Genomic DNA, 24,311 nt, shown 5'->3' with positions numbered 1-24,311 from the left:
GGTTTTAGGGCTGCCTCCCCCAGCCTTGCATTCAACCACCCAAAAGGCCCAACATTTGGAGAGCACCACATTGGGGAAGGCTGGTTTAGGAGATTCCTTGTTCCAGTCATATTCAGTACTACTTAAATTTCAGTACTGCCCACTGAGCTCTGGGAAGCTTGCAAAAAACCATAAAACACACGTACAATTCAATAAAGCATAGGATCAGAGTGCTGGCTTTAGAAAAAAATTCAGAACCCCAGCAGAAAACAGAATTGTATAAAAGCACCTTAGAGGCTAGTGAAGGAGAACAAGGGCTCTGATCTAAAATGCACTAAAAAAAATTAACTAGAAGGAAAAGACCTAGCAGGAAATATTGCAAGGTGGCCTCTCTGGGATGCACATTTCTCAATCAGGGCACCACCTTCAAATAAGACCTCCCCCTAGTGGCTGCTTGCTTAAATTTCAGTTTGCTAAAAATTTGTTTTCCTTATTCCTCAAGCACTTGTTTAAACCTGGGTAACTGCTCACTGAAATTCATGCTTCTAAGGAATATAAGTATATTTTGCCATGATCTAAATGAAAAGTGAAAGATTTTACCTGATTATCTACAGTTTTAATGCACTCTTCTTTCAAGTTACTTTCCGATTTTGTTTGCTGTTTATAACCTTACATTTCGTCAGGATCCACCCACTCAAGAAAAGGAAAAAATACAGTAGCCCTACTCTACTTGATACGCTGCCCTTAGTAAGCTTTTGGAGAAAGCTAGTACCTGGATGTCTTCATGTTCTGTCTTGAAAACATGCCTAATTATTCCTTTGCCATCATCTGCTCCAGCTCCTGTATTGGTTTCTACAGCCACAGCAATATTCCTTAGCAGAAAGAAATCGTTTTCATTTAAGCTGATCTTCATTGTTGCCCAAAAAAATGACACTGGGTAACATTTTTAATAACAGAGCTTGTTAACAACAGCAATAAGTAGCAGGCTTTTCAAGGCCTGCTTTGTGACTCAGTCATGTATAAAGAAAAGTCAGAAAGCAGCTACTATTTGAATGCCAAGCCTTCCACACTCACGCAATTTCCTGATTTAAACCTTTCCACCGCAGGACACTTCCAGACTCTCCAATTCTGTCTTTCACCCTATGATGTAGAAGATGCTGCCTCGTGCAGAGTTGCACATCATAGTAGTCACACCTCTGGAAATGTATACTTTACAGTCATCCTTCCTGTGAATATGGCTTAACTGCCGATGTCACCCCAGCCATAAATCCAGGAGAGACGGCAAGGGCAGCAGCGGGGGACTTCCTTCAGCTCAAGGGCAACATTCCCTTCTGGACAGCTTTCGGGACTGGGGGGCTGGGGGTCACATGGCAGTGCAGAGGCAAAAGTGGACTAAACAATGTAAAAATTTGCCTTTGTACACAAGGCTTGTTTTTACACACTCACGCCCAACACAAACTCCTTGCAAACAGGCAAGGGGCATTATCAGAGTTCAAGGCCACATTGCAAGCAGCGGCAAACCCTTAAGGAAGGTGCAAAGCAGGACAAGTGAGAGAGGTGTCTCCTGGGGAAGAGGCCAGAAGGCCAGATAGGGAGGCCAGGACAGCAACATGGCTTCAGGGGATCATATAATAAATTTCAGAATGGTCTTCAGCTAGAGAGAGCTGGGTAGCAAACTGAAGGGGGTGAGATTGAGGAGGAGGAATGGTGGAGATCAGGGGTGGAGGAAGGGGTGTGTGACGGATGCAGGCTGCCCCGGGTGTCACCCCCCCTCCCTTCTCCTGAAGCTTCCCGAGAAGAGGAAGGCAATATTGAATTGCAGCAGTGGTTTGAGGAAGGTCACAGCTCAGAGACAGGTGAACAGAAGAGTTGGGAGCATAGCTGTCAGCCTTTCCTTTTTTTGAGGGAAATTCCCTTATTCCAGCGCTGTTTCCCGCTGCTTCCCGCTGCTATTCCGGATTGTTAGATATCCCGTAGACTGTCCCCGGGACAGGTGAGGCTGCTGATCCCTTATTTCCAAATCTGAAAGTTGACAGCTATGGTTGGGAGGTGTTGGGAGAAGAGAAGGGGGAGACAGACAGAGCAGCCAGCTGACACATCACTGGAGAGCATTTCTGACCCCCCTTCTTCCAGAACCCAGCGTGCATTGAAAGTGGGAGAGCAAAGGACTCAGAGACAATTAGCTCCTGGCAGCCGCCGTAAGGGGAAGTGCTGTGGCTAGGAAGGGAGGGAGGTGGAGCTCAGTTGGAGCAATGCCATTACAGTGGTACCTCAATTTACGAACTTAATCTGTTCCGGAAGTCCGCTATTAAACCGAAACCGTTCCTAAACCGAGGTGCGCTTTCCCTAATGAGGCCTCCCACCGCCGGTAACCTTCCACCGTTCGGGTTCCGTTCTTAGACTGAGGTAAAGCTCGCAAACGGGGACACAACTTCTGATTTTGCGGAGATTGTAAAATGAATCGTTTGTAAACAGGACTGCTCTTAAACCGAGGTACCACTGTATTGAGAGTGTGCAACACTCAATACAGACTGCATTCATTTGTCTCTTGCTGTAGTGATGGAATAAACTCATTAGTAAGAATCTTCATTGTTTTCTCTGCTTCTTGCTGACACCGGGGAAGGGATAGCATTCCTTGAAGCCTGACAGGTAGATGGGCAAAAGATGTTTTCATTGTCATTTTATTTACAAACTGCATTTTTCACAGGTAAATATGCTCAAAAAGTTCACAAAAAATCAAGTCCTAAATACAATAATACAATACCAATACATAATTAGCCATGTATTATTGTTGCAGAATAATACAAAAAAAGCCAACAATTAGCAATCCATTTGATGTATATGAACATTTCACTAAACACACAGCTTGCTAATAGATCCAAGTCAAAATATCCAATTAAGGGACTGCTGTTCTGGCAAGCATCTCACTTTTGGAGGCTCCCAAGGCAGTAAGGGGCATGGCAGATAGAAAAAAGCCCCCCTTGTAGGGTTGCCACCTTTGTTCTGGCAAAATACAGGACAGGGCAGAGCGGGTGGTTTGGAGGACAATTTTGTTTTGTTTTTCATCTGGTGCTGAAGTGACTTCAAAGCAATCCGTTGCAATCTATTGCAGCCTAATAAGATGGCCCTAACTTGGGAGAGAGGGAGAGAGAGAGGACTTGAAATACAGGACAAAACTGTATCAACACAGGACGTAGCATTTTGCATTGAAATACGGGACAATAATGTATTAATACAGGACCGGTGGCAACCCTACACCCCTGGGTGTCCAACACAGAGTCTCTCACCCCTTGCATTCAACAAAACCAAAGGGATAACAAAGAAAAGTGAGTTTGACTCCATATGGTCTCGATTTGTATCATTTATTAACAATAGTACAATAATTCCCTTCCATCTCAGTTGCAGCAACCACCATGGAGAAAATATCTTAACACTTCAGATTGATATACACCCCATGGATGTGAGCTGAATTCGTAATGTAAAAGATTTTCCAATTTAGTTTTGATGCTGTGCGGTTGACGGCATGCAAGACTCAACATCTGTATATGTATTTGTCTAAGAAGAGGACACTTTGGTAATTGTATTTTTAAAAAATTCAGTAAGTTCGTAAAGAGAAAAAAATATATATCAGTGCTGCTACAGAGAGTTAGCATTCCTTGATCAAAGTTTGCTTTGTTTTTAGTTGTCGTTGCTTACTGACAAATTTAACCATCCTGTTCTCAGAGTTCCCCAGGAGCTTTCATTTTCAGTGACAAAACAGTGACAAAGGAACTTCAATGACAAAACGAACCTGATTTATGTCTGTAGCCTTGTACCCAGGAACTATCATCCACATGCAAAGAAAGGAAATGGCTAGATTTGGAGCAGCACGTGGAACATTCCACCCTTTTCCCTCACGTCCCAACCCAAATCACACTCTGAGGGAGTTGCCTTATGCGGATGAGTAACAGCCAGGTATACTGCTGACTCTTGTATTCACTTCCTGCCTTTTTCTTGAGACCAGAGAGTCACATCCTCTCTGGCAGGCAAAAGGTAAGGACATCAGGAGAGCCCAACTAGGGGAGGCCAGAGGCCCATCTAGTCCATCCTGTTCAAACAGTGGACAACCACAACAGTGGCGTAGCGTGGGTTGTCAGCACCCGGGGCAAGGCAAGTAATTTGCGCCCCCTAACCCGTGAGTCAGGTAGGGGCAGAGAGCTGCGAGTGCGAGCGTGCCCCTCCCCCGATGTTGCGCCCGGTGCGGCCGGCCCCCCCTGCACCCCCCCACGCTATGCCACTGAACCACAATGACCTCTGAAAGCCCACAAACAGGGCCTGGGTGCAAAAGGAGCTCTCCCTACTTGTGACTCCCAGAAAGTATACCTGAAGTAGCATCTCCACCCGCATCGCTCATCCCGGACACTGAGGTCCAGCTCCGATACCCTTCTGGAGGTTCCCTCACTACGAGAAGTGAGGTTACAGGGAACCAGGCAGAGGGCCTTCTCGGTAGTGGCGCCCGCCCAGTGGAACACCCTCCCACCAGATGTCAAGGAAATAAACATCTACCTGACTTTTAGAAGACATCTGAAGGCAGCCCTGTTTAGGGAAGCTTTTAATCTTTGATGTTTTGCTGTGTTTTTAATATTCTGTTGTGAGCTGCCCAGAGTGGCTGGGGAAACCCAGCCAGATGGGCGGGAAATAAATAAATAAATAAATAAATAAATAAATAAATAAAGCAAGCAAGCTACTACTACTATTACAATATTCAGAGGCTTATTGCTGCCGATAGGAGAGAAAACATTGTCAATGTGGCTTGCAGCAGTGGGCAGCCTTGCTCTCTATTAATTTATCTTCATGCAACCAGATGCCTTTGGGAAACCTGCAAATAGAATCAGACTGCCACAGCGCTCCCCGCTATTTACAGCAACTGCTATTCAGAGCCAGTGACCCACCTAGCCAAACATCCGCCTCTCACGGCAGCCAACCAGACACCTCTACACACTTTCTGCTCTGTGTTCCATGCAGGCAAGCAAGAAGCATTGAAGGGCACATCCAGCCAGGCACAAACACTCCAGGAGAGTACAAGAGCAGGCTTGGGGCGAGTTTCCAGGGCCTGATGGCGAGGACTGGAGGGCCACATTCGCCCCCAGGTCTGGGCTTCCCCATCCCCAACATCACAGTCGAACTAGATGACACATGACTTGCTTGACAGGGAAACACACTGGAAAGCATGGGGTGAATGAATGATAAGTCGTATAAACACCCCAGAAGCAAATCAGGATGAATAGTTATGGCTGTAGAGCCACTCTGCAGACAAATTAGTGACTCACCCCTAATCAACCCTCATGGGCCCTACAATCAGCAAAGAAGACCCCCTTTGGTGCTGCTGCTTCTGGCTGTAGTCCACTTGGCATTGACACAGGCGGAGACCTTCTTGGTGGTGGCTCCCCTTTTGTGAAAAGTGCTCCCTGATGGGCTGTGCCTGTCTCCCTCATTATTGACTTTCAGCAGAAACATAAGTGCATTCCTTGTTTACCCAGGCATTTGATGGTGACAGGATGAGCTCCCATTGCTCTGTCCCAGCTCCTCCCAACCTAGCAGTTCGAGAGCACACCAGTGCAAGTAGATAAATAGGCACCGCTGTGGTGGGAAGGTAAATGGCGTTTCCATGCGCCCTGCTTTCCATCACGGTGTTCTGCTGCGCCAGAAGCGGTTTAGTCATGCTAGCCACATGACCCAGAAAGTTGTCTGAGGACAAATGCTGGCTCCCTCAGCCTGAAAATGAGATGAGCGCTGCAACCCCATAGTCACCTTTGACTGGACTTAACTGTCCAGGGGCCCTTCACTTTTTACTGGCCCTGGCAACTTTGAAATTAATAACTGTGAAGGCGTGTGATTGCTTTTATGTTTCTAGATGTTCCAAATGTTTTGAAAATGCTGTTTTAAATACTTTTTTATTTCATTTAAAACACTGTTGTTTTAAGATTCTGATGTTTTTCTCCTTGGGCTCTTCTGGGAGAGCAGGGTGCAAATGAAACAAAATATAATAAATTGGAACAAATGTGCCATGAAGTCCAGCCATTGTATAGCCATTTGTGCAAGGAAATCTGGATGCCTGCTCAAAAAATGGGTCTTCTGGAGGTCTCCCCCCAAAATCCCTTATCTGGATGTCACCCTCCATTGCTGTCCTTCCAAATGCCAAACCAATTAGCCCACAAGACATGATTTCACTGGTATGAATAAGGCTCTGCTGGCACTTCAGGCGAAAGGATGCACAGTTGTCATTTAACGACTGAGTAAGAGCATCTCTGGAAGGGAAACGGGGTGGGGAGAGGCAGCACTCATCTTTTGGGAGTTGCACGTTGTGCCTTCAATTCACCCCAAAGGCATTTGCTCCTGGAGGGGAGGGGCCAGGCCATGGAGATCAAAAACCCTCCGCTCCCCAGGATTTCTACTCAAAGCTCACCTTGCCTGAGACCTGCCCAGCTCTCGAGAAACATTTGCTGCTCCGGAATACATTGCAGAATCATGGCTGGGACGTGGGGCCTGCGGATCTTCCTTTTGTGTCTAACGCCAGGTAAGAGCCTTTGGGTAGTGCCAGAGGATAATGATGGAGACTTCTTCTTCTTCTAAAGAGTGCTACGTGTGGTTTGACAGCATGGATGCTAGCATTCAAGCACACACAGCTTGCTTCCAGGCAACCCGTTTATATGCGAGATCAGACGACATTTGAGCATTTGTTGAGCATTCCTTCTGATTTGTTTGCAGAGAGGTTAGACTTGCCTCCAAGCAATTGTTATCCAGCACTTTCCAGTGCATCTCTCCCTTGCTTTCCATATTGTAAAAAGTCTGCTTTTTTGCTGGGGAAGCTGTTTTTTTGTTGCCTGAGGGCACCAAAGCAACTTTCATTGAACAGCCTGAATTTGCTGCTATGGGATTGAATCTCTCCTGCAAGAAAGTGACAGTCCTCATAGTTTTATTTTCTGAGGCTGGCTGGAGTAATGGTGTAAACTGTCCCAGTTCTGCCACAAAACATAGCTTTAAAAAACACACACTAAGTTTCTAGTCCTTACTGTTGCAAACATGTGTGTGAGTGATAGGCGCGCATAGTGAAATATAAGAAGCAATGAGTGCAATGGGATTAGTATTGAGCTAAAAAGAAAATAAGGAGAGGATCGTTTTGTGAAAACTTGTTCCTTCCATACAGCCCCCCCCCACCCCCATTCCCAGTTTCAGTTGTCTTCCGGGGGGACATGGACAGAAGTGAAAATGCAGTAAAACCGAAGTAAGACTGCGGGAGGCAAGTGGAGTGTCAAGAGTTTTGAAGCTTGCTCATGGGGATGGGAACCCCAGAATTTAGGATTGTAGCATGTCAGGGAGAAAGTTAGACCGGGATCCTTCTCCCTTATATCTACAGGTTTTTGTTGTGCAAAGGATTATTTTAAAACAAGCAAACGAAAAATATAGAGCAGGAGACTCTTGATCTCAAGCCCCATGTTGCATAAAAGATTCCTGCATTGCAGGCGGTTGGACTAGATGACTCTTTCCAACTCTACAATTCTATGGTTCTAATATAAAATGTAGAGCTTCAGCTGTCACCTTCAAAATCTCACTGTATGTGCTTTGAATTTGTCTGGATTATATACAGTCCTTAAATCCTCTATCAGTGCTTGGTGGTTTTTACAGTATGTTGTTGTTGTTGTTGTTGTTAGCACCATCAGTGACCCTGAACCTTACAATTAGCAGGTGATGCCTTGTTGGTGGTGCCCAGTTCCATTCACCCATGACAGGGCCTTTTCAGTGGCAGCTCCCTATTTATGGAATGTCCTTCCTGGTCAGGCATGTCTGTCTCTCTCACTTTTTGGTAGACTTTAAGAGCATTCCTGTTCACTTAGGCATTGGATGGCTGAAAGACACTGTTCCTGGCAACCCTGAGATCACTGGCAGAAAGAGTTCTTTTAATTGCTTTTAGAATTCTTCATATATATATATATATATATATATATATATATATATATATGTTTATTATTTATGTATTTGCCACTTTGGGCTCATTCAGGAGAAAGGGCCAAATACAAACATATTTAGTAGCAGTAATTATGACTATTCGTAATCATTCGTGCATTGCAGGGGGTTAGACTAGATCCCTTCCAATTCTACAATTCCATGATTCTAAGTGTGTGCATATTTATGACTTTTCCATGGAATGTGTGGGCTACCAATGGGTCACCTGTATGTCAGAACTTCTCCATTGGGCTACAGGGATTAAAGAGCTGAGCCAAAGGCTTTGCCTGAATCCTTCTCCACACTTGGGTGCCATATATAAAGGCTTCCTTTGTGGGATGAGCTTAGCTACCAGTTGCAGGCAGTTCCAGACACTCAGGCTGCTGTATATACCTCTTTTCTTTTGCCCACCAGCTCTTTTACCTGCCGTGAAGATCAATGCCAAGGGCCGGGAGGTGGTCTACCTAGCAGAAGGCGAGTCGGCCAAGCTCGGCTGCCCCTACGAGTTGGAACCACAAGATCATGACTCAAACGACCTGGACATTGAATGGACACAGATGAACTCTGACCCCACAAACCTGGACAATGTGGTGAGTACGTGGGTCGAGCTCAGCTGTTGGTTTCAAAATATCTGGCCTCTTGTGTGCTCCGGAAGTAAACTGAACTCAACTACAGCCTGTTCAGGACAGGAACCTGTCACAACCGTAGTGGACCCCGACCTCTTTGTTCCCTATCAAACAGGAAGCTCGAGAGACCACTAGAACAGGGGGCTGGGGAACATTTTTCAGTCCGAGGGGCCGCTTTGCATCCTGGGTAAACTTCTGAGGGCCATGAGGCCAGAGTCCAAGGTGGATGGGACAACAAATGCACATTTTTCTTTTGCACAATAGACTAGTTTGATTGGAGGTCAAGGACACATTCAAGCCAGTAAAAAACACTTGAAGAGGGTGGGGCGGAGTACCAGGGAATGGGTATGTGTGTGTCTGGGGAGAATTATGAGGGCCAAACATAGGCCTTGAAGGTCATGTTAGGCTCCCAGACCTGAGCTTCCTGCGCCAGTGTATTTAAAATAGTACAGGTGCCATCAGGATAGGACTGTGGGAAAGATGTCCTGGGCTCCACTCAGCACACCAAAAAGAACAGCAGGGCTGGCAGCTTGCCATATTTTGAAGCGAAACCAAAAGCTACCTAAATAAGTTATCTTATGACATTATTTGAATAGATGGCAATGTTTATTACTTCATTAGAGGGGCAGTCCCCATAAGAATCTAAAATTACCTAACCACAGCACCAGGGAAGGGAGAGAAATTTGATTCAGTTCACGTTTAAAGATGACACTTTCTGGAGGCATACATGAACCGAAGCACAGCCTTCCTTTGAAATTCACACTTCCCTGAATTTTGCAGTGCTGATCTCCAGCCCAGACACACGTGTACAAACCTGCACGTATACTCAGGTGAAGCGTGCTTGAAAATGTATACAATGACGGGAATAACATGCCAAAAAATGCATTATATTAATAGAAATTGTAAAGAAAACCACCCTGTGTAAATATTGAGAAATCTTCATGAAAGAGCTAACAAATTTCCATGAAGGCTTTTTTTAAAAAAATGCAAATCAATGCAGAAACGTGGAGAACTGAATTTAAGATTGGAATTACTGATCATTTTATTGTTTTTTTCTCTTTGTAAACTGTTTTTACAATCAAGAGGTGTATAAATTTTATGAAGTAAACAACAGATCAAAATGAGAAATGGAGAGAAAATGAAATTGATAGGTTTGCCCATCTGTAACCCCACTGAGTTTAAGTCTATACAATTGGCAAAACTGTTACAGCCTGACACGAGAGGAGCCATCACTTTCCCACCTCCTCAGGCAAAATAATCTGTGGAATGCCAGGGGGGAAGCAAATAGGGTTTTGTGAAGGAGGAGGAGGGTGTTGTTTTGCCTGCGAATGATCTGGTGCAAGATCTGCAACCACATAAGCAATTTGGAAATCTTATTCTGTTGATTCAGCGGTGTTGTTTTCTGGTTCCTGCCCACCAGATCCTGAGCTACAACAATCACCAGGTAATCCACCCCGGCTACCATTTCCTGCAGTCGAGAGGGGGTTCCGCAGCCCACGACTCACGACATTTTGGCAACTCTGGCCTGCAGCAGAACATGGTGATGGGGGGCGACTGCTGCTCTGGCCTGCAGCAGCGGGTCACCTTTGCAATCCAAGACCCCAGCCAGTACGATGCCTCCATCAACCTGCAGAATGTTCAGATTTCCGACTCGGCAACTTACGAATGCAAGGTGAAGAAAACCACAGTGGCCACCCGCAAGGTGACCGTCATGGTGCTAGGTGAGTCCTACTGATGCAGAAAAAGGGACTGTGGCCCCATGGCAAAGCAGGAGGTCCAGGACTGCTCTGGTTTTGAGGGACTTGCCTTGCTTTGTAGAGTCATATGGCTGGGGCTGCAGGATGCTAGAATAGATGCCCCTCCTCTTTGTATGTTTTGTGGAAATGTTGTGGATAGTAGGGGAGCATGTATTGATTAAATATTATCCTCCCCCACTCACGCTAGTGAGTCAATAGCAGAGTACATTCCCCAGTATATAGCAGGAAGCGGTGGCACTGTGAGTTAAACCACAGAGCCTAGGACTTGCTGATCGGAAGGTCGGCGGTTCAAATCCCCGTGACGGGGTGAGCTCCCGTTGCTCGGTCCCTGCTCCTGCCAACCTAGCAGTTTGAAAGCACCTCAAAGTGCAAGTAGATAAATAGGTACCACTCCAGTGGGAAGGTAAACGGTGTTTCCGTGCGCTGCTCTGGTTTGCCAGAAGCGGCTTAGTCATGCTGGCCACATGACCCGGAAGCTGTACTCCGGCTCCCTCGGCCAATAAAGCGAGATGAGAGCTGCAACCCCAGAGCCACGACTGAACCTAGTGGTCAGGGGTCCCTTTACCTTTTTACTACATAAGCAAAGGATGGAGGGTCTCACAGAATTAATACGCCACAACCCCAGAGTCGGTCACGCCTGGACCTAATGGTCAGGGGTCCCTTTACCTTTACCTAGTTGGTAGATTCGTTTGAATCTCTTTACTTAAGCAATCCAATCTGGCTTGCTTAAGTGGTAACTCCTCTTAAAAAGAATAAAGACACAACAGTCTTCTTTAAAAGTAATGATAGTAAGTTTACTTACATTCAGTTCACAGCAGGTTCCCTGAAGGCAGCCTTTAGCTTGGACTTACAGAAGAGAGTTTGAGTTCATCCCCTGTGGGGATTGAGCTCATATGCTGCTGGCTGAGAGCCAGCAGACAGCAAAATACATCAAGAGATCAAGAGAGTCAAAAGAGAAAGATGGCTGTGTGACTGGCCCTTTTACAGGGTCTCCCAGGGTCACGCCCATCTACCTGGTCACACGCAGAGGGAGGATGCTCCAAGCCAGGTGTGACAGGAAGTCCTCCTGGCTGGATTAGCATCCCCCTGGTGTCCACTCTGGGCAAACAGGAAGTATTGTACTTGACTGCTTGTGTTACATCCCACATGTTGGTGGGCCTTGGCTCCTATGGCTCACGTACTGGCAGTGCCAGAGTCTCCGGGAGCCATCCCACACTCTTCATTCCTTCCCCCCACCTCCTTTTCTTCAGACTTACTAACTGAGGATGTTTTCTCTCCCTTCCATCAGCGAGACCATCCAACCCACAATGCTCAGTTGTAGGCAAGGTAGCCTTGGGCCAGAAAGTCACCCTGAGCTGCTCCTCAAACTCTGGCACTTCCCCACTCATGTACCAGTGGGCCAAAGTCACAGATCGCCCTTTTTCGAACTGGCTCTCCGCTACCACCACTAAAGGTAAGAACCAGGAAATAATGGAGAGAGATGCTGGGATGCCCAGCATTTTGCTTGCTGCTCTGGAGTGGCAGGTCAACATTGTGAATGAGGAACCTCAAGCTCCGGGTACTGACTGCGGCCCTCCAGGCCTGTCTACCTGGCTCTTGGGCTTCTTGTCTTTCGCTTGTGTGGATGGAAGAAAGAGACGGGCGCATGAGTGTGTGTAGAAACTAGCCCAGGTGAATTTGCATCCATTGCTCCACCCACCTTTGCTTCTGGCTCCTCCCACTCACCCACCTCTGGAAGGAATGCAGCCTTCCAGGTGAAAATGGTCCCCCACCTCTGGAGTAGAGGAAAGATGCTTGTACAGGAAATGAAGCAGAGGAGAAATTGCAAGGTGAAAAATGAATTTACAAAATCCTCGGGTTAAGGGAAGCAATGAAAGCAAATTAGGGATAAAGACTGCAAACTAAAACTGCTGAGCTTGTCACACATTTGGGCCTGAACAAATGCAACAGCTACCTATTACAGGGGTGAGTTGGTCACAGGCTTAACTTTTTGGCCAATCCTATTCCATATGTCTCCTACACATTTCTCCCCTCCCCCAATTTAGCTAGATAGATACATGTGTACACACACTTCAGATTACATTTCAGGCATCTGGTACAGTGGACTCCACTCCACAAACACATGTGCCGTAATCAACAAAAGGTAAAGTCATACAGCCGTAGGTTGCAAGTTGAACGGAATCCATTCCAGAAGTCCATTCAACTTCCAAAACGTTTGAAAACCAAATTGCGGCTTCTGATTGGTTGCAGGAAGCTCCTGCAGCCAATCAGAAGCTGCGGAAGCGCTGTCGGACGTTCGGCTTCCAAAAATAGTTCACAAACCGGAACAGTCACTTCCGGGTTTGCAGCGTTCGGGAGCCAAAACGTTCAGGAACTAAGCTGTTTGAAAACCAAGGTACCACTGTATTTGGTCTTTTGCAAAGCTTGCCTGGCTCATCTTGAGGTCAATGTGAGCTTATAGTAACTGGTTTTTTCCTGGATTTTCTCAAGGCCCAAATCCCGGTGACCTGATCATTCAGAACCTATCCAATGACCACGCTGGTGTTTACCAGTGCAGTGTGGCCAACAAAGTCGGATCGGCCAGGTGTGTTGTGGAGATCTCCTTCTCAAAGGGTAAGAGAGTAGCATTTTTCATTTTGTCCAAATACCAAATCTCATGCTTGTCTGGCAGAGTCCGAAAAGCAAGTTTTATGCACAGAAAGCCCACAAGTTTTATGCACAGAAAGCCCGCAAGCAGGGCCAGTAATTCTCCTCCCCTGCAGTTTCCAGAAACTGGTCTTCAGAAATAATCATCTTCAGAAGTTTCAGGGTCTTGCAGAGAACTCCAGGGGAATTAAATCTTAGCATAAGGAACTGTCCTCCATCTAGCTTCTGGACTCATTCTCCATATCCCCCTGCCTTTATTTTAAATTTTTGAAATCGCAGACAAATTTGGGAAATGTAATCAGGGTAGATGACACCTAGTAGCTGCCAGTCAATCAAAAGCCATCAAGCTTAGCACCTCCTAGCCATTCCATCTCAGCTCAGTGTTCTCCATGGTCTTCTCCTCCCTTGCAGAGTCCAACCGAGTGAGCATCGTTGTGGGAGTAGTCCTTGGCTCTCTGCTCTTCCTGACCCTCCTGGTGTGTCTCATCGTGGGGCTGATCTGCTGCTGCAGGAAGAGGCGTTACAAGGAAGAGGCCAACCAGATCAGGTGACTAGAAGCAAGAGGAATATATGAGAGGAAGGGGTTTGTGGGGGTGGGAGTTCTGTGTCGTAAGCCGCTTTCTGCTGCAGAACATTGAAGGGGGGTCTTCATTCCATGGAGGAAACCTTAGGTCCAGGGGCCAAATGTGGCCCTCCAGGCCTCTCTTTCTGGCCCTCAAGACTCTCCCAAGGCCAAGCTCCCTTACCCAGCCACATCCTCTTTCAACAGCCCTGCTTGGCATCCTCTTTGAGTGCTTTTGCCTAGTTGGAAGGTGTCCTTAAATTCTGATAATTCTTCTGTTTTGCCTAGATGAAGGAGAAAGTGGGGTGTGCCCAAATCTAGCCACAAATCTCAACCTTTGGCTCTGGGACTTGAGTTTGGGGGTTCAGTCTCAGATCTTTGGGGCTCTGGTGACTTCATCTAAGCATGCAGGACAGTTGCTCCAGACTTGTGATTCCGTATTAGCTAAGTGCTGCTGACTCCCAGTTTTTCAAAAGCCAAGCCAACAAGCCACCTTTGGAAAATTTTGATATCTCCATGGTAGTTTTTGTTATGTGAATGGTGCCACGGACCCCCCTGGGTGGGTTATGCAGACCCCCTGGGCTCCACGGACCACCGATTGGGAACCGCAACGCTAGACAGAAGCCTAATATTGTGCTCACTCGTGGACAGTTGACTTCCACATGCAGCCCCCACAGTTAAAAATAGGTAACTGTGTACTGTGCGCAGGACTAGTCATAGAATCATAGAATCATAGAATCATAGAATCATAGAGTTGGAAGAGACCACAAGGGTCATCGAGTCCAACCCCCTGCCAAGCAGGAAAGCAGTCGATTGCCCGGGCTGTACTGTTGTTAGCATGATGGGCCAGAGAAACACACGAGGGTAGGGAAAGTGCTTTAAACAGTCTTTCACTCATCATTTTTTAGATTCCGCCCCCCGCTCTGCGAAATGGGGAGGGTTGGAAGGCAGATTTTCCAACTGAAAAGGGCACTCAGGTACTGCAGGTGGCCCTTCCCATTAGAAGAGGCATCCAAAATTAGCTGGGGAAATCGACCATTAGAAAGTGCTATAACTGCACTTTCCTGTAGTCAGTGGCATAGCGTGGGGGGTGCAGGGGGGGGCCGGCCGCACCGGGCGCAACATCTGGGGGGGGGGCGCTCGCACTCGCAGCTCTCTGCCCCTACCTGGCTCACTCACTCTCTCTCACTGCAGTGCTGGCTGTGCGAATCCGATCCGAGCTGCCGGGTCGCTGCCCACTGTGGGGGGGGGGGGAGTGCCAGGCGTGCGGTGCGGTGCGGAGAGGGACAGTGCAGCGGGGGGGGGGCGCAAATTACTTGCCTTGCCCCGGGTTAGGGGGCGCAAATTACTTGCCTTGCCCTGGTGCTGACAACCCACGCTACGCCACTGGGGGTAGTCCATCCATGCTGACTCTAATGCTTTAATGCTTGCATCACAGTTTATTGTACAGTCATACCTTGGAAGTCAAACAGCATCCGTTCTGGAAGTCCATTCAACTTCCCAAACTTTCGGAAACCAAAATGCGGCTTCTGATTGGCTGCAGGATTGGCTGCTTCCAAAAATAGTTCACAAACCAGAACAGTCACTTCTGGGTTTGCGACGTTCAGGAGCCAAAACATTCGAGAACTAAGCTGTTTGAAAACAAAGGCACAACTATATTATGTTTCATCTTATTTAAAAAATCATTTGTTTCCTTTGTAAGCTGGCCTGAGCTGCAATTATTGGTGTTGTTAGAAATGATAAATATATAAAGAAATTAAATAGTGAAATAGAGAACTCTTTCCCCTCCAGGGTTGACACAGCGCCCCCAAGAGCCAGAGGCGGAAGCCGAAACAGCAGCATACGATCCGTCCTGGACTTCATGCCTCACAATATCAGCTTCATGCAGCGCCGCAAGTACGGCCCTCCCAAGGGGCAGGAAGGCACCGAGATGATCTCCCCGGCCCAAGAGGCGCAGCCTGCGGATTGCAGCGGCGTGAAAAGCGAGCCCCACCATGGCGGCTGCTCGGCCACCGTCACGACAAAGGCCAGGGTTCACTACGCTCCTTCTGTGCCTTCCTCGCCCCAGGAGACGTCTTCGCCATCAGCTGCTGGCCTAGATAATGGAGGAAGCTGCTCCATCACGTCCGAGAAGGGCAGGCGAGGCCATCCTGGGCAATATGGAGGCGTTGCTGTGATGGTGCCAGCCAAGAGCAGAGATGGCCTTTTAGTATAGACTGCCGCACCCGATGGTCCAACAGAACATTCCTGAACTGTGTGCTGGACGCATTTGTGCGCCGTGAATGGATTTCAAGCGCAGCCGCCAGAGGCAAATGGCATAATGATTTTATTTATTTCACAAAATCCCTGAACCACTAGATTGTAATAAAACCTCTAAGTGGTCAGGACTTTTCATGCTGGGATGGAGAGCTTTAGGCCTAGGGGCCTTGAGGCCTCTCTGGCCCTCTGAATCCTCCCCATTCTGACTCTGCTTAACACTCTGAGTGTCTTTGCCTATTTGGAATGTCTCCTTGAACTCTTTCCAAGATGGAGGGTGGGTTGTTTGTGGTTGTGTGTAGAAACTAGCCTACTGTACCAAGGTGAAATTTACACTAGTTGCTCGGTCCATGTTTGCCTCTGGCCTCAGCCCCCACTGGCGTATGGCCCTAGAAAGGTTGTCTACAAAAGGAAAGCAGATCTCGGGTCAGAAGGGTTCCTCCCTCCTGCCCTTTTGGGAAGGAAGTTATAACTTCTGCCCTACTTCTGCCATTCCCCATTGCTGTCCTCAAAGACCTGGGCCAGAGAAGCCCTCCAAGTGGTTCAATGCTCACAGAAGTTCATCAAGTTTAAACCCTCTCTGAATTTTTGAAAAAAACCACGAAAGACCTTTTCGTTCTACCATACACTTGCGACAGGCTGGTTGCAACCTTCGACATTGTTTCTGCTCCAGATTATTTGGACTGATTGTACATTATATGCTTTTATGTATTTAAATATGACTGAATGTGATTATTTGCTGCAGCCCACGTTTGTAAGAAACGAGGGCTTCCCTTAATTTAACAAATAAATGATTAAAATAAATGACCAAGGAGCTTCTTTTCAAATCGACAGGTGAGAACGGTGAAAAGCAGTGAGCAGCAAACCAATGCATTAATGCATCGATAGAATTGCTTAATGTTTCCATGTATCAGGGACTGGCTGGATGAACTGGGGTAGTGGAAGGCAACAGCCAGGAAAACCCCAGAGGAGGAACGCTCAGAGCCAGGGCTTCATGGTGGGACACGGAGGAGAGGCCGGAGGAAGGATATAGGGAGGAGGTATGCTAAAGGGGCAACAGGGTTTCGTGAGCAGGAAGAGCCTGTGACAGGGAGCAGTTCAGACTCTGAGGCTGAAGCCGGGCCAAGAGGCTGCTGAAGAATCAAGCTCCTTTGTGGGTGTTAATGCTCTGAGCCCCTCCATTCTACGCTCTGGTTACATTTATGTGTAAATAAAACCATATCTCCTAAAGATGCCACAGTCTCCGTTAATCTTCATTCCAAGGAAACTGAGGCCTGTGTAAGCACTGGAAGCCTTGAAGTTTCTTGCCACTCAAAGAGTGGTGTGGCCTGAAACAGCATTTATGCTGAACCAATGAGAGCCAGTGTGGTGTAGTGGTTAAGAGCAGTAGATTCGTAATCTGGGGCACCGGGTTCGTGTCTCCGCTCCTCCACATGCAGCTGCTGGGTGACCTTGGGCTAGTCACACACTCTCAGCCCTACTCACCTCACAGAGTGTTTGTTGTGGGGGAGGAAGGGAAAGGAGGATGTTAGCTGCTTTGAGACTCCTTCGGGTAGTGATAAAGCGGGATATCAAATCCAAACTACTACTACTACTCCTCCTCCCCTTCTTCTTCTTCTTCTTCTTCTTCTTCTTCTTCTTCTTCTTCTTCTTCTTCTTCTACCAATGGTCTGCCTCATATCAAGGCAGACTCCTTCTATCAAAGGTGTGTGGATCTGGTTTAACGTTGAATGGTTTTACTGCCAATATATTCACCAAATCATAACCTCTCTCTCTCTCTTTTTTTTTTTTTTTTGGCAGCCTTGAGGAAGCAATTGGCAAATATAATAATAATAATAATAATAATAATAATAATAATAATAATAATTTATACCCCGCCCATCTGGCTGAGTTTCCCCAGCCACTCTGGGCGGCTCCCAATCAAACGTTAAAAACAGTACAGCATTAAATATTAAAAACTTCCCTGAACAGGGCTGCCTTCAGATGTCTTTTAAAGATAGGATAGCTGCTTATTTCCTTCACATCTGAAGGGAGGGTGTTCCACAGGCTGGGCGCCACTACCGAGAAGGCAAAGTCAGTTCCCCCCCCCCCAATATTTTGGTATATGTTGCCCATCTGACTGGGTTGCCCCAGCCGCTCTGGGCGGCTCCCGACAGAATATTAAAAACACAATAAATCATCAAACATTAAAAATATATATCATGTCTATTCTTAGGGCTGGCAGTGAGTCAGTTTATGCCTCTTAGTTTAACATCAGAACCTCTGTCAACGGTGAAACCCCGCCAAATCTTGGCAAGGAACCTTTGTTTATTATTTCCCTGATTCATATGTTGCTCCTTCCAAACCAGCGTGTTGCCACCCTCTGGGATTGGCCCATATATTATTACCAGCTTACTCTTTTGCAAAGCAAACAGTGGCTACTCTTCCTTTCCTGCAAGATCCTCATTTGTTTGCACATGTGGGTGGATGTTTGTGTAAGCCTAAACGCACAGAGATCCTGACCCACTTGCCACATGTGTATGTGGGGAGCTAGGCCAAGGGATGGCAACTGCGGCCTGTGGGGACTCTCACTTCTGCTGCTCACCTGTGCCATGTCTGAGGCAACAGCTGTGGTCACAGTTCTGCACACACACGCATACACACACCCACAGGGTTGATTTTTACAGCCCAAGTCCCCATCAAGTCAGAGATACAAATGGAGTCTACCTTAGCAAGGCAAGCTGTTGATCTTTATCGGTCTGTTACAACAAAGTCTCCTTGCTCCCTTGCAACGAGGTGCCCAGAACAAAGGTGTGTGACATATTTTTAAACCTCAGAAATTATCCACCTGCCCCTTGACAGAAGGACCACCCCAAAAATGTCTCAGATACATCACAACATGGGTTGTGCTTGTGCATGTGAATTAGATCATGCTCAGGCTGTCATGTTTCTCCAACACATTTGCAAGTCCATCCATCAAGACGCCTGGCGATACCTGATATTAATTGCCCTTCCTGTCTGAGACTTCCTTTTGAAATGATGAATTACCTTGACTCCAGAATCCATTGACACAGACCTGTCCCCATTCACGTACATAAGATACCATTTTGGCGTCTGCTTGGATAGTTGTTGACACTTGTTAAACCAGTTCCACAGAGGGGAGCCTCAGGAAGAATTTCCTGTAATGTGACAAGAGGGGTTGCTGAGGTCAGCTAAGGGCTAAACGTGGCCTCGTTTTTTGCTCTGTATAGTTTTCTGGCTGTGAGAGTATTATGAGCTTGGTGTGGGGCGCATTTATCTTCTACCTGCACTCCATATGGGCATGTGCTTATGTGTTTAAAACTGAATAACAGTCACAGGAGCCCCTTTAAATCTTGCTTGAGGATCGGTCTAAGATTAAGGTGAGATGCTTCCCTGTTGCTCAGGGATGCAATAGAAACATTTTTTTATTCAAATTTTTTTTTATTCAAAATTATAACAAGACATATTATCCAAAAACATATCATCCTTGTCCCCCCCCATTTTTCCTCCCTCCCCCCCACAAAACCCACCCACCCCACCCCCCGACTTCCCTCAGTTCCAGTCTTTGGTTTCTTTAAGAATGCTGTTTTCTGCATGTTACAAAGTTGTATAGATCCTCAAACTATTTAGCTGATTATTATCAATAAAAAGTTTGTGAATGTTTCCCTAACTGCACTGGTGTTGTGTACTATCTGTACATCATCTTCATGTAATTCTCCTTCAATAGGGAACAATCTGTAAATTTTAAGTCAGTTTTCCATAATTTAACCCAATCTTCCATCATAATGTTGTGACCTACATCTTGTGCCCATTTAATCATAGCTGATTTTACCTCTTCATCTTTCGTCTCCCATTCTAATAGTATGCTGTATGTGGCTTTCAGTAGTTTCACTTTCCCTTCAATCACTTCCGTTTGAAACCTAGATCTAGTATAACTAAATCCTTTCTTGGAAACATAGAATTTTAGAGCAGGAATGCTCCTGGAGGTCATTTATTCTGACTGCAGGAATGACAATGCAGGGCTATAATATTAGGGAAGGAGTGTAGCTCAGTGGTAGAGCTCCTTCCTTGCCTACAAGAAGTCCCAGGTTCAGTTTCCAGCATCTCTCGGTAGGGCTGGGAAAGATTCCCTGTCTGAAACCCTAGAGAAAAATGAGAAACTGAGAAAAACCCAAAGAGTCCCATCCCTAGTTGTGACCTGATTCAGATCCACTGAGCTCCAGCAAGTGGATATCCTTTGCATATCCTTTGCATCTTCAGATCTGATAATCTATCAAGTGTCACCAGACTCTTGGGGCGCTTCCAGACTGCCGCCACTGTGGGGTGCGGTTCAGTTCAATCGCATATTGACAAATTCAGGTGGCACATTCAATCTTGATTTGGAGGCTTTGCATTCTAAATCCACGCCCCCACAAACTGGACTTCCTTGCAATCTGCAAAATGATTAGGAGACACACTGGACTGTGTAGGATGCTCTCCAGGCCAACAAAACCAGAATGAATGAATGAATGCTTGATAAAGAGCTGAGATCGCTGGGCCTCCTTGCAAACGCTGTGCAAACAAATCAGGATTTGTGCCCCACAAACAGGTTAGCAGGATGTGACTTTACTTGCTTAAAACAAACTGTTAGTGTTGTTTTAATACTATGTTTCAAACACTAAGGCAGTCATTTAAAAGGTCAGACTCAACGCATGCTTCATCTGACATTCTTTTTCTTTCAGAAATGACCTGGCAATTGCCACCTTAGGTTTTGAAGCATAGCGGTAGGTGTGTGAAGGAAAAAGCACCACTGATCCGCTTGTTGAGAGGGCAGTATTATTATTTCCCTGTTGCATCACAGGTCACAGGTGAATGTGTGTTTTCAGTTTCACAATTACTTTTGTCGGTCAGAAGCCCACTCCATCCTCTTCTTGTCTGTGGATCCGCCCCGCCCCCCACAAAGTGCATGCAAAAATTGTGTTTACATTGTACACACTTTTCCCTAACAGTGTTATAGGTTTGCAGTGTATGTCTTGGCCTCTGATTCTCTACCAAGGAGGCTTAGAATCTAGTAGAAGAGACTACTGAACTGGCCAGGCCAGTTTTTTTATCAGAGAATGACCGTAGCTTCCTAGCTAAGTATCACCATTTACATGTCCAAAAAGGTTGCTCTGTTGCCAAAGAGACAAATGAGATTAATCCTCCCCCTCCCCACCTAGCTGGAAGCAGCATCACTTTGTAGGGACAGAGAACAATAGGCAAAGGGGCTGTGCTAGAAGCTGGATACACAAAGGCTGGTCATGTTCTGGGCAGCACCCAAAGCTTTGGCTTAAGGATCTCCCTGGGAGCCTAATGGGAAGGTAATATCTGTTGGCGTATTAATTCTGTGAGACCCTCCATCCTTTGCTTAGGTAGTAAAAAGGTAAAGGGACCCCTGACCATTAGGTTCAGTCGTGGCTCTGGGGTTGCGGTGCTCATCTCGCTTTACTGGCTGAGGGAGCAGGCGTACAGCTTCCGGGTCATGTGGCCAGCATGACTAAGCCGCTTCTGGCGAACCAGAGCAGCGCATGGAAACACTGTTTACCTTCCCGCCGGAGCAGTACCTATTTATCTACTTGCACTTTGAGGTGCTTTCGAACTGCTAGGTTGGCAGGAGCAGGGACCGAGCAACGGGAGCTCATCCCATCGCAGGGATTCGAACCACCAACCTTCTGATCGGCAAGTCCTAGGCTCTGTGGTTTAACCCACAGCGCCACCCACGTCCCTGCTTAGGTAGTATATTTGTGTAATTCCTGAAGGCGCCACAGCCATTGATCTTTATCCCAAGGAAACCATACTCTAGACAGGGGCAAACATCCCTGACAGCTCTCACTGCTCAGAGACTGGGTTGCAACGAACAATATGTACTTTGAGTTGTATCTACTTAAGCTCTACTCAGAGAAGACCTATCATATGCTAGTCATGTTCATTTAATGTCACTGGGGCTAAGTAGCACTTAAATTGAATAGAACACTTTGTATAACCCCGCCCCACAACACACACATTGAAACTTGATTTACTTTTCATATCTGATTATCCAAAGAATTGGGAAATGTGGATTAAATGGAGAGGGAATGCATAGGTTGGAGTTTTTCTTCATTGCAAGGGGTTGGACTAGATTACTTTGGGGGGTCCTTTCCAACTCTACAGTTCTGTGATTTTGATGAAGCGACACTTGCATGCTTAGGTAACAGCAAATCCGCAGCAAACTTGTGTATGAATGAAACCTTGGTTTCGGCGCAACACAACAACATGGCTACTATTGAAGTGATAATTAAAGGCAGATGATTTATTGAACCACAAAAATATTCAAGAGCCTAGTGCATTTTTTAGGCTATACAGCCCTCCTTCAGGGAAATATCTCAGAAGCAATTAACAATCCTTATTACATTTAATTGAAGGGAACTAACCATATACACATTTTTAAAAACACGCACACACATACACACAGAAAGATAGTGATGATACTCAAGTACACAGTTACAAAAATCCTGCATCTTGAACTGAAAAGGGCTTCTTAAAATAAAAAAGAACATTCATTCTCAAAAGCATTTTAAAATGGCAAAATGGTTTCCAAACATGACAATTTACAAACAGAAACATTTGTTCATGTGCTCTGTCTTGCGAAGGAGAGGGTGTGATCTCTTCGGAATCCTTGTTTGGCAAGAGAGGACAACACTTTTTTGTCAAGAACCGCATTCCCTTGCGAGTAATTTGATGGGGCCGTTTTTTTCCTGTGGGTGCAGCCAGTGGGCAGGGTCAACTCCCCTCTCCATTTTTTCTCTCCCTCTGACATCCCCTTCTCTCTCTCTCTCTCTCTCTCCTACCCCTTCCCCAGGCCGTCAGGGAATGGGCACATTGTTCCTTACCAGAAGTCTCAAGCTTTTCCTTGCATAGGACTTTTGAAATTAGACTGATGGTCACATAAAATTAGACTGAGGACTGCAAGTGGACCTATGGATGAAGGTCACCCGTTCCTGGTGAATGGAACTCCAAAGACAAACAAGAGACAGCTGCAGCAGTAAATTTAAGAGCAACATTTAACCGTGGAGCTATTTATTATTTTTCACCTGCCGCCGTAATTGACCCTCTCTATTTCTGCATGCGAAACCACCTCCATTCTTTGGAAAAGAAGGGATGGGAAACCACAGACTCAGAGGTCAGATGTGGCCCTCAAGGCCTCTCTGCCTAGCCCTCAAAACTCTCCCCGGGTCACACCATTCCCTGAGTGATTTTGCCAGGGCGGAATGTGACTTTGAACCCTGATAATACCTCTTACTTGCATGGAGGGAGAAGTGAGTGAGCTTAGTGTGTGTTTGTAAAAAGTAGCCTACTGTTTTACATTTGTCCCTACCCCCTCCCAAACCCCCACAGTTGTCTCTGGCTCCACCCACCATGGTCACACGGCCCTCGGAAGGTTGTCTGGGAGGAAATGCGGCCCTTAGACTGAAAAATGGATTCCTTGCCCCTGATTTAGAATGGCATATGCACAGCTGGGATACTCTTCTGTGAACATTTACCCAAAAGCGAGCTCCGCTGAATTGAGTGGGACTTGCTTTTGAGTAAATTTGCAAAAGGATCAGGCTATCCGAAGCGTTTGTATTCCACTGCCGTAGAAAGTGTGCTTAGGAAAACAGGACTGTTACAAATGCCATTCTGTCGTTTAACTAATACTGTTATCGTTTCATATTGTGCTCTTGTTTTCTGAGAAGCATTCATTCATAAAAACAAAAACAAAAAAAGCTGCTAAAATAACAAGCCTAACTCTAATAATACTCAGCATTTGTATGGCGCTTTTGCTGGATGAAAGCAATCCTCATACATCGTCTTGCCATAATACTTACAACTACAGTCATACCTCGGGTTACAGACGCTTCAGGTTGCGTTTTTTCGGGATGTGGACCCCCGAAACCTGGAAGTACCAGAACGGGTTACTTCCAGGTTTAGGCGGTCGCTCATGCACAGAAGCGCCAAATCGCACTTTGCGCATGTGCAGAAGCACCAAATCGCAACCCGTGCGTGCACAGATGCGCAGACATAGGTTGTGAATGTTGCGGGTTGCGAAGGTGCATCCCGTACGGATCACGTTTGCAACCCGAGTGTCCACTGTAATAATGTTTTGAGCACTTAAATTGGGGGTGCTTGCAAAAGCGAGCTCCCTCATTAGAAGACTCACTACTGGAACTCAGGCAGGCAGCGTTGCCTCCAACCTGCCCTTGCCCCAGAGGTCCAGAGACTTAGTTTGGGGTAAGGAGGAGACTAGTATCAGTACCAGAACAGGGAAAGAGTACCAGATGTGGCCCGCAGGCCCGATCCTCCCTTCCCCTCCCCTTGCGGGCCAACTTTGACAGTTAGGAAGGGCTGGCCACCTGCCAATCACCTGAAATAATGATGATGCCGGCTGACAACTTGAAAAAGGCTCCCCTTTGGAGTCCATTTGCACTGGATAGAAACAGCTTGGAACTGGACTTCAGAAAGCGAGAC

The 24,311-nt window shown here is 46.5% G+C and overlaps 1 protein-coding gene across 4 annotated transcripts; it reads left to right on the top strand.

The window, feature by feature from the left end:
* Positions 1-5,183: 5,183 nt before the first annotated feature.
* On the top strand, positions 5,184-16,569 carry LOC310667085 (V-set and immunoglobulin domain-containing protein 8-like). Of its 4 annotated transcripts, none has more exons than XM_083418790.1 (7): positions 5,184-6,535; positions 8,377-8,552; positions 10,009-10,309; positions 11,634-11,798; positions 12,836-12,958; positions 13,403-13,538; positions 15,345-16,569. In XM_083418790.1, exons 1-7 carry the CDS (start codon positions 6,376-6,378, stop codon positions 15,766-15,768), a joined length of 1,485 nt encoding a protein of 494 aa, XP_083274916.1. In that variant the 5' UTR covers positions 5,184-6,375; the 3' UTR covers positions 15,769-16,569. The 4 variants fall into 4 exon arrangements, with proteins under 4 accessions (XP_083274916.1, XP_083274914.1, XP_083274913.1 ...); XM_083418788.1 differs by having other exon boundaries at positions 9,979-10,309; XM_083418787.1 differs by lacking the exon at positions 5,184-6,535 and having other exon boundaries at positions 8,169-8,552; positions 9,979-10,309.
* The last annotated feature ends 7,742 nt before the right edge of the window (positions 16,570-24,311 follow it).

The sequence above is a fragment of the Podarcis tiliguerta genome (genome assembly GCF_965153285.1).
Source record: "Podarcis tiliguerta genome assembly, chromosome: 16".
Taxonomy (NCBI): domain Eukaryota; kingdom Metazoa; phylum Chordata; class Lepidosauria; order Squamata; family Lacertidae; genus Podarcis; species Podarcis tiliguerta.
This window is presented reverse-complemented; position numbering and strand designations above follow the sequence as displayed.

Excerpts from the sequence above, each read along its gene's own strand:
- LOC310667085 (XM_083418787.1), top strand. The coding sequence starts at position 8,193 with ATGTCAGAACTTCTCCATTGGGCTACAGGGATTAAAGAGCTGAGCCAA. Across the intron at positions 12,959-13,402 it reads GGAGATCTCCTTCTCAAAGG|AGTCCAACCGAGTGAGCATC; the intron begins GTAAGAGAGTAG and ends CCTCCCTTGCAG. Across the intron at positions 13,539-15,344 it reads GAAGAGGCCAACCAGATCAG|GGTTGACACAGCGCCCCCAA; the intron begins GTGACTAGAAGC and ends TTTCCCCTCCAG.